This window comes from Camellia sinensis, chromosome 13, assembly GCF_055761805.1.
Source record: "Camellia sinensis isolate YWXY chromosome 13, ASM5576180v1, whole genome shotgun sequence".
Lineage (NCBI taxonomy): Eukaryota > Viridiplantae > Streptophyta > Magnoliopsida > Ericales > Theaceae > Camellia > Camellia sinensis.
The window spans coordinates 16668159-16680190 of NC_138973.1; the positions used below are offsets into that span (position 1 = coordinate 16668159).

Sequence of the window (12032 nt, forward strand, 5' to 3'; positions counted from 1 at the left end):
AAACCCAACATAAACATAAACGCGCTACTAAAAAATAAAGCACAAAAAATAAATGAATTTTTTTCTGAGGGTAATTGAGACCAACTAAATTAACAATTCACAGACAAAATCACCCTATTATCATATTCAAGGGGGCAATCCATGGTTAATATCACAATAATTGATCATTACGGAAAAAAGATTCATCAAGCACTATATATATACACATATATTTCACAAAAACAAAGATTATAGGAGAGTAAGATAAAGGAATTGAGATCAAATAAATTAGTAACAATTAACAAAATCAAATACCCTATGAAGAGACTGGCACACCTTTGCTGGCAAAACATTGACAAAGAGAGGATTAAAAAGAAAAGAGGACCAGAATGAAAGTTTTTTTTTATTGAACAAAATAAACCTATAATTTCTAACATCATAATGAAAAGTCTAATTTTAGTTCAAAAATCATAATGAAGAGTGAGGAAGGGCATTGTTACCTCACTTACTTATGACTTCAAACAAACAGGGCATCAATGAAAATGATAATGGGTACTCATTAAAGAATGAGCAACTGTTGTATTCAATGACCAAGTAATCAATTGTTAACATTAAAATTTGTATTAATATGATCAAACTTGGAATATTCACTCACCTCTGGGCACAATTTTATGGTGCGTTAGTGTTTCAAATAAACATAATAACAAATTACATAGATCTACCCCACAAAGAGCTTTTAAAAGCCAAGTTTCTCCTTTCTTTCTAGTTAATAATTTTTCACAAAAGCTTTTGGCAACTAGTAGGAAGAGTCAACAATGCAATAACATTATATCTTCCCATGACCAAAAGTGGTGCTAATCACCAAATTTTAGAGACAAACAAGATTACTGTCTTCACAGAGACCATTTCACTACTATAAGAGCGATCAAAACATAAAACAGCTCTTATCACCAACCTAATTTCCATCCTACAATTTCCAGTTATCATAATATTCATCTGTATATGTGTTTATCATATCTAACCATCTATCTCTCTCTATATATATATACAAAGAGGAAAAAAATGCTCCTTTAAATTGCCCGCTTAAGAACAAGAGGGTCCTTTCCAATTGGCATCAATGCAAATGATGTCCAGGATTGACTTAGAAGATGGTGCATAACACTCCTATTTTGGAGTCGCCTCTTGGGCTTGGAGCCCAAATAGGCAACCCGTAAGATAGGCCGTTAGGTTCAAGGTTTCAAATAACTAACAGTATCGAAATATATATCAGTATCAATGATATAGTCATATATCAGTCAATATCAACTGTTATATTCCAAGTTTGATCATAAAATGGCCTTGCTAATAAATGTATTGACTACTCTCTTAGTAGGTTTTGAATTTTGTACCTACACTTGTGAACCTCAAAGTCTTGGATTAAGGATGGATTAGCAAGGCACATTCTGAAGCTTGGCTCTCCAATGAATTTTTGGTATCTCATAGATTGAAAAAAAAAGTAAAAAAAAAAATTATTCATATCATTATTTATATTAAATTAACCCTAGTTTATAAAACAAAAACATATAAAATAGGAAAACTAAATCAATATGAAATAGGGAATGTAACTTAAATTTCAAAAAATCTTCAAAAATTAAATCAAATTGAATACTTATGCTCTGTTTGAGTAAGTGAAAAATATTAATCAGAGAGCTAGACAATCTTAAATGTTAATCCCGAATACAAAGGAAAGCAAGCATTGTCTCTTACAGTTCAGCAACAGAGAGCTAGACAGTCTTCATTTTTCCCAAAAACCAGAAATAGAGCGAGACAGAGAGAGAGAGCGAGTACCGATTACAGTTCAGAAACAAAGTAGACTATTCAATGGAGGTTGAAATGCGAGTAATCGACGGGTCAGAGTTCAGATCTGAATCTTCGAAATCGCTTCAATGGAGCTTCGAAATCGCAGGCGATGGAGCTTCAATCTGAATCTTCGATGAAGCATAGATTTGAAAGTTCGATGGAGCTTCGATTTGAATCGATCTGAATCTTCGATAGAGCTTAGAGAGGGTTGAGAGAGAGAGACAGAGATCTGTCCGTATGTATTAAGGGTTGAGAGAGAGAGAGAGAGAGGGGGGGAGAGATCTGTCCGTATGTATTCAGATTCAAATATGGTTCAAAAAAAAAAAAAAAGGAAAACAAAAAAAGAGGCGCGTGTGGCTACCGCATTCGGAGGCGTTTCTAAACGCCTCCCATTATAAAACGGTGTCGTTTTGTGAAATAGAATAGGCGGCGCTTTATAAAACGCCGTTAAATACTCATAACAGTGACGTTTAAATAAACGTCGCTATAAAAACGCCACCACATCCTCTTTTTCCTGTAGTGAAGTCAACTATTGGTGTTCATGATGAGAGACCAATACAAGCATCTAGTCTGTGTACATGAGATCATTTGTATATAACAAATCTACAACTGATTCTCAGCAGATTCCAACTGATTCTCAATAGATTCTGTAACTGATCTGTAACAAACTTAGTTAGTTAATCTTAGTTAGTTAGTTAGAGCAAATCATATATGTAAAAACTGCCTACCTAAATCAAGACTGCAGAAGAAAGCATTTTTAAGACCCTCTTTGTTAAGTTAGTTTGAGAAACAATGATTAAGTAGTCATGGCTGTCATTGAATTCCTTATTGAGAAAAACAAAGCTCTAGAATTTAAGAAAATAAAATAGTTCAATTAAACAAATCATGTTCCCTTTAAAATCTTTACTATAATCATGTTTTATGAGTTCACTAAGCAGATATTTTGTGACTTACAATGGCATGAAAAAGTCTATCACTACAATTAAACAAAAACTTATTGTATCACATTAAAGCCATGTGGGCAAGCACTTCACCTTAGTAGCTCCGTTTTTCATCAAAAAAATTTACTGCAGAAAAAAGCTCAATTTTTTTTTATTCCTCAAATCAACAACTTATTTTTTCTAGCAAATATCTCTATTACTTGTTCCATCAAAATCCTATTTTCCTACCTTCATTTGGGCTCATTCAATTTTGGGCAAATCTCTATTATTTTGGTTATGGTCTATGGTCATGTCTGTAGCAGTGTTTGGAAATTCATGAGAAATGAGTAAAATAATTTTAGTATAAAGAAGAACAAATATAGACCACAATTGAGTATTACGACTAAGCTAGGTAGTTGCTTCTTTCTCTATTTGGTTCCTACAAATTTGAAAAAACAACAAAAACAAAAATAAAAACAAAAACAGAAAAAATAACAGTGGTAGAGGATTGAAAGCAACAGATTATGGCTAGGAGTGGTAGAAGTCCTTCCGGACGTTCTGGAAACTCAAAACAGGTTGTGATAAAGATGTGGCATCCAATCCATTGCCATTGTTGTTGCCATTGCAGGTTATGTTTAATGAAACAGATTGGTACTGGAAGGGTTATTCATGTTTTTGGCACAACTTGATGGTTAGGATAAATATTTTAGTTAGAGTTTGTGCAGTTAAGCATGGTAGTATTGGCTGACTTTGTTTTGATGGAATATGGATGCCCATTTCAAATTAAGGATCAAGTAAAAATCAAGCCAATGATACTTTCTTTGAAAACAGTTATTCATGTCAATTTCAAGAATTCGACTCCATATTTCAGAGTAAAGATTTTCAGAATTTGGAGTCCGTTGTGTCGTATTGCATACATATTTCTAATAATCTTTGATTATCTGAAACTGCAGAAGAATATGGTCCTACCTCTCTCTCTCCAATTTCTTCTTCAACCAGAAAGACATCTTTTCCCGCTTTAAATATGGAGACAACTGTTGATCTCTTGAATTGAGAGAGCAATTATTTCATTTAATATTTTGTTTCTTTTTCTCTAAGCAATGGCCCCTGCCTTAGGCTTCTAAGGATAGATTTCATGTTTGTAAGGGCTAGGGTGTTCTTGCATTAGGGATAGGGGCATTCTCTGTAAGCAATGAGCTGCACCTGCTCAGACACTTCAAAAAAATGGGCAAGGGGCATTGCGTCAGTGATCAGGTGTAATGAAAAATTGGGAAGGGTCCCTGCACTTTCCTAGACGACCGTGGGTAAAGAAGTTAGACCAGAGTTGTTGGTTTAAATTGGCAACTTGGTATGTTTGTACACTAACAAGTAAGACTGGTATTAGTAGATACTATGATTAGAAGGAAAATTAATATAGCATGTTTACGAGAAACTAAACAGATAACAAAAATAGGAGACATAATAATGCTAATTAAACTTGTAATGGAGAAAGTATAATTAATGTAATTAGTGCCTATGCACCCCAACTAGATAGGAAGAATATATTAAAGAACATCAAGGCTTAAACATTCATTTAAAACATTCAACAATGATCTTCATGATCTTCACAAACGATCATAGTTTCATTTAATTATTGATAATTTTATATATCTCAAAGCATCTTTATAGAACATATTTTTGTAATCTGTTAATAAATAAAAATTTATTAGTGACAACATTTAAATAGAGGTGTTCAAGTCTCCTTTGCTGCTGATATGGATTGTTGCTGAGATGGGTGGAGTCTATGGTAGCATGGGGCTGTTCTGTTTTGCTTTTGATAAGACCTACTATTGCTGCTCTGTCTTGGTGTTGTTTATTATTGCTGTTTGTTGATCTATACTACTGTGTGGCTTGATGATTCTCAGTAATGGAGGATGAATGCTCTATCAGTATTGTTTAGTTGGTGTCCATTAACAGAAGCTATGTTTAGTTGTTTGCTTAGCACCATCAGTTGGCTATTTATGTGAGTGGCTGCTTATTTGTCTAATTGGATGATTTTGTGATATGGAATTTGAAACCGTGTATCGTGCAATGAGTAATATTTTTTGCGTTGCTGAAAATTTATTAAGTTTCTGATTCAATTTTGGAAATGGTGCTCAAATGTCTCTTTCATAGGTTACACTTCTTTTCCCTGTTCAGTCACAGTGAATTAATTGCTTCTAGCGATTCTAGCTAAGAAAACCAGTGGTGCCATTACAACTGATATTCCAGCTACAAAATATATATATAATTCTTTGCTGTTAAAGAACTTGGAAATGGCATTGTGCTTCACATGGCTCGAAGTCTAATAACTTGATTCCGGCCTGGTTTATGTCCACCCCTACCAACATGCTTCTTAGATTAAGGTCTCAGTATTGAACATTTTTCTCATACCTCTGCCCTGCTTGGCAATTCCAAAGCTATAAATAAATACAAAATTTAGAAAAACCAGAAACAAGTTAACCCAAAACCTAAACAGGGAGTCAAAAAATGCAATGAAAGGAAGAAGCAAAATCCAGAAACAAATTGACTACATTCGATGGCAAACATTGATGATTGTCTCATTCGGTACACAGAATCCGTACAAATTGCAACCAGCACCACAAGGGAGAATCAAATGAAGAATGAAGTTTTACATGCATACGCCGCTTGAATTCACCACTCTAAGAGCACATGACAGAAACTAGAACCTCTTAAGAGATCACAACCGAAGCTAGAACAAAGAACTGCAATTCTAAAACAGGCACAGATCGATAGGCCACTTCTTCTAGCGTTGCCTTTGAAGTTGAAATTTTCTCAAATTGGCATATCCCATATCATCTTCCCCCACTACTGGTGTTCAATCTGACCCTTTCATGTGGAGAGGTTTGATGAGAAGTACTAATTGTGTTTTTAAGGTGTATTTTCTTTTTGTTGTACCAAATCATTATTGTCATACTTAGTTTATTTACAGCTACTGTGTCTTGAACATAATATTTCTCCATTTTATGTATTTTCCATCTGCATAAATGGAAATTTTAGGAGATGAGCAAAAGGTAAACTACGTACCTAAGAAGCACATTATCTTTAATGCAAACTTAGCAATCTTTTTCTTGTATTTGTGTAGAACCGTTCAATGTGTAAAAAAAGTTACTTATATTGCTTTTATGATTTCGCTTTAATTAATTGCTAACCAGTCAATGTTATGTCTTTAAAACAGTGCCTACTAGACACCCTCGTGGCTTGACACGCGGGTTGAAGGTTCAAGCAATAGTTCAAAAAGATGGAAAGCTCAAAGTTCCTATACCACAGGAGTATCGTGCACCAGTGGGGGATCATGCCTCTCAATTAGTCTCCAAAATTGGTGTTGAGGTCCGAACACACTTGCCAGACTTTAGCATTCGCAGGTGGAAACATGTCAACGAAGAAGTTACGGCACCTATGTTTCAGCGTCTAACGGTAAAAGTTTTACATAATTGATTGAATTAATGTAATATAATTAATTATGACTTACAAGATTTGTGCCTGTTGCTAGGATCAATTTGACATGGAAGGTGACTCCACAAATGTTAGCAAAGCGGTGGCAACAAAGTGTGGACGGAGCTTGAGCAGCTACACCTACAGACTACGAAAAAAATACCTGAACCTTAAAAGTGCTAAGGGAGAGGAGTATGCTAGAAGCCACCCACCGCCTGAATGTGACCTCGAGAAATGGAAAAACTTGATTGACAAGAAGTGGAATGATACCAATTGGCTGGTAAACTTTTCTTATGTTTATTTATTGTTGACAATTACCTTGTCTTCCTAATATATATATTTTTCTATTGGAACTTCCTCCTTGTAGAAGCAATCAAATGCTAACATTGACAATAGAAATCAATTGAAGACGAAGCATAGGTGTGGGTCAAAATCTCTCCCAGTTAGGGTGCACGAGGCGGTGGGTCTTCTTTAATTTTTTTTTCGGTTTTTTTTTTTAAAGATGATTCTACTACCATCATTCTTATTTAACTTACTAGTTGAACAAAAAAAATCAGACAATTGCAAATGGGGGCCAACTGCCAGAGTTGCCATGTGTTTACAAATCTACACACTTTAATGATGTCACAAAGCAGTGGATTTCTCCGGAGTGCGAAGAGAATTATGTATGTATATTTACCTTTTGTATTAGGATGATTGCAATTTTAAATGTATCTTTATTCATTTTTCTAATTTTTTTTTTTTTAAATGACAGGATAATATGATAAAGATCCAAGCTGAACATTGCTCCCGACCTGGTGTGGTTCCAATTACTCCGGAGGAGCTATCTGTGAAGGTGCTAAAGCCAAGGTCGGGATATGTTAAAGGACTCGGGTTGAGGCGTTCCTTCTCTGTCAGGACTACCAGTGCTTCGACTGACAGTGACTATGTGAGGCGTCTACAGATGGAAATACAAGAGCAAAAGGAGCAAATTCAGTCACAAAAAGAGAAAATTCAGTCACAAAAAGAGGAAATTCAGTCACATAAAGAGGAAATTACAGCACAGAAACATGAAATTCAAGTACAAAGAGAGGAAATTCAAGCACAAAATAAAGAGATAGGGAAGATGAATGGGTCGATTGACGAGCATTTTGAGATCACATCAAGCATCATGGAGTTTCTTAAGAAGCAAGGTTTCAAAGGACAATTTAGAGGATGAGGTATCCCATGAACTCGTACGTCGCCTTTTTGGTAAGTCTCGCTCGCTTTATCATTTTATTTTTCTCATGTTGGTTAGTATATACTAGTTAAAGTACAATAGTTTGACTACTTATTAACTAAGATTTAACAAGTTTGAAGATGTATTTAATGAAAATAGATTCATTATCAAAATTCTTACTTAGCATGACCCTAGTTAAAATACACACGAACCAAAGTAGAGACAAAACTAAGTCAGATAATAGCCTGCTGTTAGGTGTGTTTCTATCTATGGATGTTGGTATCTGTATAGCCTAAGTCACAAGTATCTGTATGCTCTGCTGTTGGTATCTGTATGCTCTGCTGTTGCTATCATTCTGCTTTGCTGGTTGTATCTCTATGCTGTGTGAGTGGACAGATCTGCTAGGCAGCTGGTCTGGGTAATTTTGCTTCAGTTTTGGATGTGAATCTAATTGTAGGCGTGGTGATGTATATTTTCTATATACCTTTGCTGGGATGGGTAGCTTGCTGTGTGCGTTTTATCCTGCTGTCTGTTGTGTTTTTTGTGTTCTTGTTGGTCTGTCACCAACAGTTTGGTTTTGGTGCTGTGCATCATCCCCCTCTCCCCTGTCCTTTCTTGTCCCCTTTATTGATGTATTTTCTCCTTCTTGTAAGGTTCTTTCATCAATAAAGTTTTTGTTGATCAAAAAAAAAAAAAAAAAAAAAGGAAGCAATCAATGTTAAAACAAAATAATACGTATAGCAGTGTGTATTATCTATTCGATTATTAAAAGCCAACACCAATTTTGGTGTCATGAAGCCTCTACCATGTCCACGTGTAAATTAGATGATTTGACCGAAAAAAAAAAAAATCACATCCCACGTTTTCCAGTTTCTCCCTCAATCAACTACCCAATACTTGGTTGCTCAAAAAAAACTACCCAATACTCAGTTTCCTCTCTCTCTCTCCCCTTCGTTCTCACATTATAGCAATTGGTGCTTTTATTGATATGTACATAGAACTTTTGAATTCTACGCACCTCAAGTTCTTTGTCAACGGTGTCTTGAACCCATCTCACATGAACGATTTTGAGCACTCTGGAATGCTTCTCATGTTCTTCATCTTTGGTGTGGTCACTCTGCTCTCAGAAAAAAAAGGGTCAGTCTTTCTCTTCCCGAACATTCTTAATGTTTCTCTATTTTGTTTTACATAATCTGTTAGTTCTGTGAATAGAATACGAAATGAAAACAATAGCTTGGGTCCTTGATTTTTTTCATCATACTAAAGTTACTAAATATGCACTATGCTTAGACTAATACAACTTTGGGTTGCTTGAGTTGAGATGTTCACATTTGGGAAGCTAAAACAGTGGAAACTACATAGGTTAAATTTTTTTTATGTTGTGTCATTTTCTCACCCTTTATTAGCAACGGAACTAGATGGAAAATTGTTTAGGCATAAATTATATGGATGGAGATGTAAGATTTTAAAGTCATGTTGGAAATATAGGATGTTGAGATGCCAATGATTGCCCTCAAAATTGCCAGCAATATCATTACAAAAAATTTGATATTTCTATTCAAATAACTTCAAGCTTGTGATCTTCAGAACAGTTCTGTATATTTGTTAAGTTTCTGATATTTGGCTTTAAGTTTATAATAAAACTTTGCTATTATAATAAACTTTATATATATACATTCTATGCTAATGTTTGCCTTGTTTATTTTTTTTGTAGATTGATTTTGATGACGTTCAGAAGCATACTTGCAAATGAGGATCAACTGTTGAATTTTTTTCCTAAACTGAAGCTTAGTTGTAGTTGCAAATTAAGATTGAGTGTTGATTTTTTTTGGACTCCACGTTAGTTTATTTTGGGATTTACTTTGATAGTTTTTTTGTGATACTTAATGGATTATTATTAAGGTTGTTTGATGGATATATTTTGATTTATAAAATAAATTGTTTAGTGAATTTTTTTGTGGAGTGCTGTATAATAGCTAGTGGATTTCTTAGTACAATTAAAAGGCTATTGGGATATGAGCAGGGATATTTGTGAAATAATAATTTAAATTGAATATAAAATATGGAACAAGTTTAGTGATGAATTTGTTTCGTCATTTGTACTTGTTATTATGACAAAGTGATTATTCGTCACTAATAAACTTTTTTGGTGACAAAATTTACTGAAGTTTATATATGAAAGTTTTTATTTATTTTGTTATTTGGTGACTAAAAATTTCGTCACGTATATATATATTTGTGACGAAATATATTTCGTCACCCATATATGACTTTTGAAGACGAAAAATTTCGTCACCTTTACATCTTATTGTGACGAAATTATTTCTTCATCAATGATCAACATGCGTGACAAATTTATTCGTCAACTAAAATTATAAATATGGTACTGAATAATTATTTGGTGACGAAAATGAGAATTTTTGGCAACAAAATGTTGTTTTATTGGTGACAAAATTATGACTTTTGAAGACGAAAAATTTCGTCACCTTTACATCTTATTGTGACGAAATTATTTCCTCATCAATGATCAACATGCGTGACAAATTTATTCGTCAACTAAAGTTATAAATATGGTACTGAATAACTATTTGGTGACGAAAATAAAAATTTTTGGCGACAAAATATTGTTTTATTGGTGACAAAATTATGACTTTTGAAGACGAAAAATTTCGTCATCTTTACATCTTATTGTGACGAAATTATTTCCTCATTAATGATCAACATGCGTGACAAATTTATTCGTCAACTAAAGTTATAAATATGGTATTGAAAAACTATTTGGTGACGAAAATGAGAATTTTTTGTGACAAAATGTTGTTTTATTGGTGACAACAAATTTCGTCGCTGAAGTAATTTCATTGGTGACGAAATTATTTTTCGTCACGTTGGTTTTTAGTGACAAACGTTCAATGACGAAACCGGTGACGAAAATATTTCCTCACAAATATCTATAGTGACGAAATTAGCTCTTTGAAGACAAAAAAATTTCGTCACTCAAGGCCCAACTTGTTGTAGTGTAATGATTGCTTATATAATATTTCAAAAGAAATCCATTGGTAGTAGCACCACCACAATTTAATTAAAAGTTCACAAACTTTTAAATAAACTCTAATTAAATCCCATATATAGCACTGAAATTAAATCAATCAAAAATAACACATATCACACAATATTTAAAAATAAAATAAAATATGGCAACATGATGGCATAAAATTCATTCCAAATTAACACACCCTTAGGTAAATGACATCAATAAACCATGCACTTGGTTTTAAATTACATTCATAAATTTTTCCCAAGTATATAACATATACTTTATATTTTCTCAAGTTTCAAGAATTCACAAACCAAAAATCATACCAGATTTTAGTAATTAAAATCATATTTTGATTTTAAAACACATTCTTAAAAACTTTCACAAAATATTTGTCAAATATTTGTACCTTTCTGTAAGAGGAACTTGAGATATTAATTTATAAACAAATTTACAAAATTGAAATTCTAACAATTAAAAAATTTAAATCCATAGTATTTCTCAAATAAAAATTAATCATGTCATATCCAATGAGAACATTTATTTAAATAAGCAGACACAAGTATATATCTGAATCAAAGTGGTGTATATATATTCTTCTTCATGATTAACACAAAGGGTAGAAAAGTAGCATGCATGCTACGTGTAACATAATTTTTTTTTTCCTTTTTTTTTTTCTTAAAAAAAATAAGCATCCCATCTAGATGGCCATTTGATATCACTCTTCACAAATGTAACTTCGTAGGTGAAGGCCACAAGTTCATTTTTCCTTAACAGCCATAGCCACTGAACCCGATTCACACTTAAACGCAGAGGGTATTTATCATACAGTTTCAAGTTCTTCAAAGATTCAATATTGTGCTGGAAACTACAAGGGATCATTTGTTACTATGACAACATTTATAAAAACTGTATTTCCAAACCGAATCGAACCGTGCTTTTGTTCGATTTGGTTCCAAGATTTTGGTGGTTTGATTGGGTTTCAAATTTCATAGAATTTCAAAATCGAACCAAACTGAAGCCTGCTCACTCCTACCATATATAAGGAACAATAACATGACTGAATAACACCCAAAAGAGTTTGCTATATGAAAGAACACACCCATTAGTCTGAATTTTCAGAATTTGAAAATTCTGAAAACATGTCTTTCAACTTGAAAAGGTGCCTATATAATTAGAATTTCTATTAGTAACTGCCTGCAACTATTAGTAATAACCACTTAAAGAGTGATAATCCAGTGTAACCCGTCTCCAATGAAATCACCATATGATCTTGATCATATATAAAACCTAATATCCTTATTCATACAGGAAGGAAATGAAATCCTCTCTTCATTTTTGGAAAATTAAACAAACAAACAGTAACAATGAATATACTGCTGGAATTCCCAGGAAATTCTCCTTTGTTTGGGTTGTGTTTCTATTTACACTAATCAAAATTTTATATTTTCCCAAAAGACGAATCTGTCTTAAGATTGTTAGAAAAAATAGTACCAAACTATAAGGAAACTATAAATTAAAAATATATAAATGCTTTTTAGGCAAAACCAAAAACTGAAATATATCAACATAATAACGTGATAAAACT

The 12032-nt window shown here is 33.2% G+C and overlaps 1 protein-coding gene across 5 annotated transcripts in view; it reads left to right on the forward strand.

The window, feature by feature from the left end:
* Window positions 1-9360, forward strand: part of LOC145806010 (uncharacterized) — a 31069-nt gene extending 21709 nt beyond the window's left edge. For all 5 annotated transcript variants that reach the window (XM_082901620.1, XM_082901621.1, XM_082901622.1 and 2 more), the window contains 5 exons: window positions 5956-6194; window positions 6271-6672; window positions 6770-6877; window positions 6967-7442; window positions 9125-9360. In XM_082901620.1, the coding sequence (XP_082757746.1) occupies window positions 5956-6194; window positions 6271-6543 (512 nt within the window). In that variant the 3' untranslated portion in view covers window positions 6544-6672; window positions 6770-6877; window positions 6967-7442; window positions 9125-9360. The remainder of the gene's footprint in view (window positions 1-5955; window positions 6195-6270; window positions 6673-6769; window positions 6878-6966; window positions 7443-9124) is intronic.
* Window positions 9361-12032: the final 2672 nt, after the last annotated feature.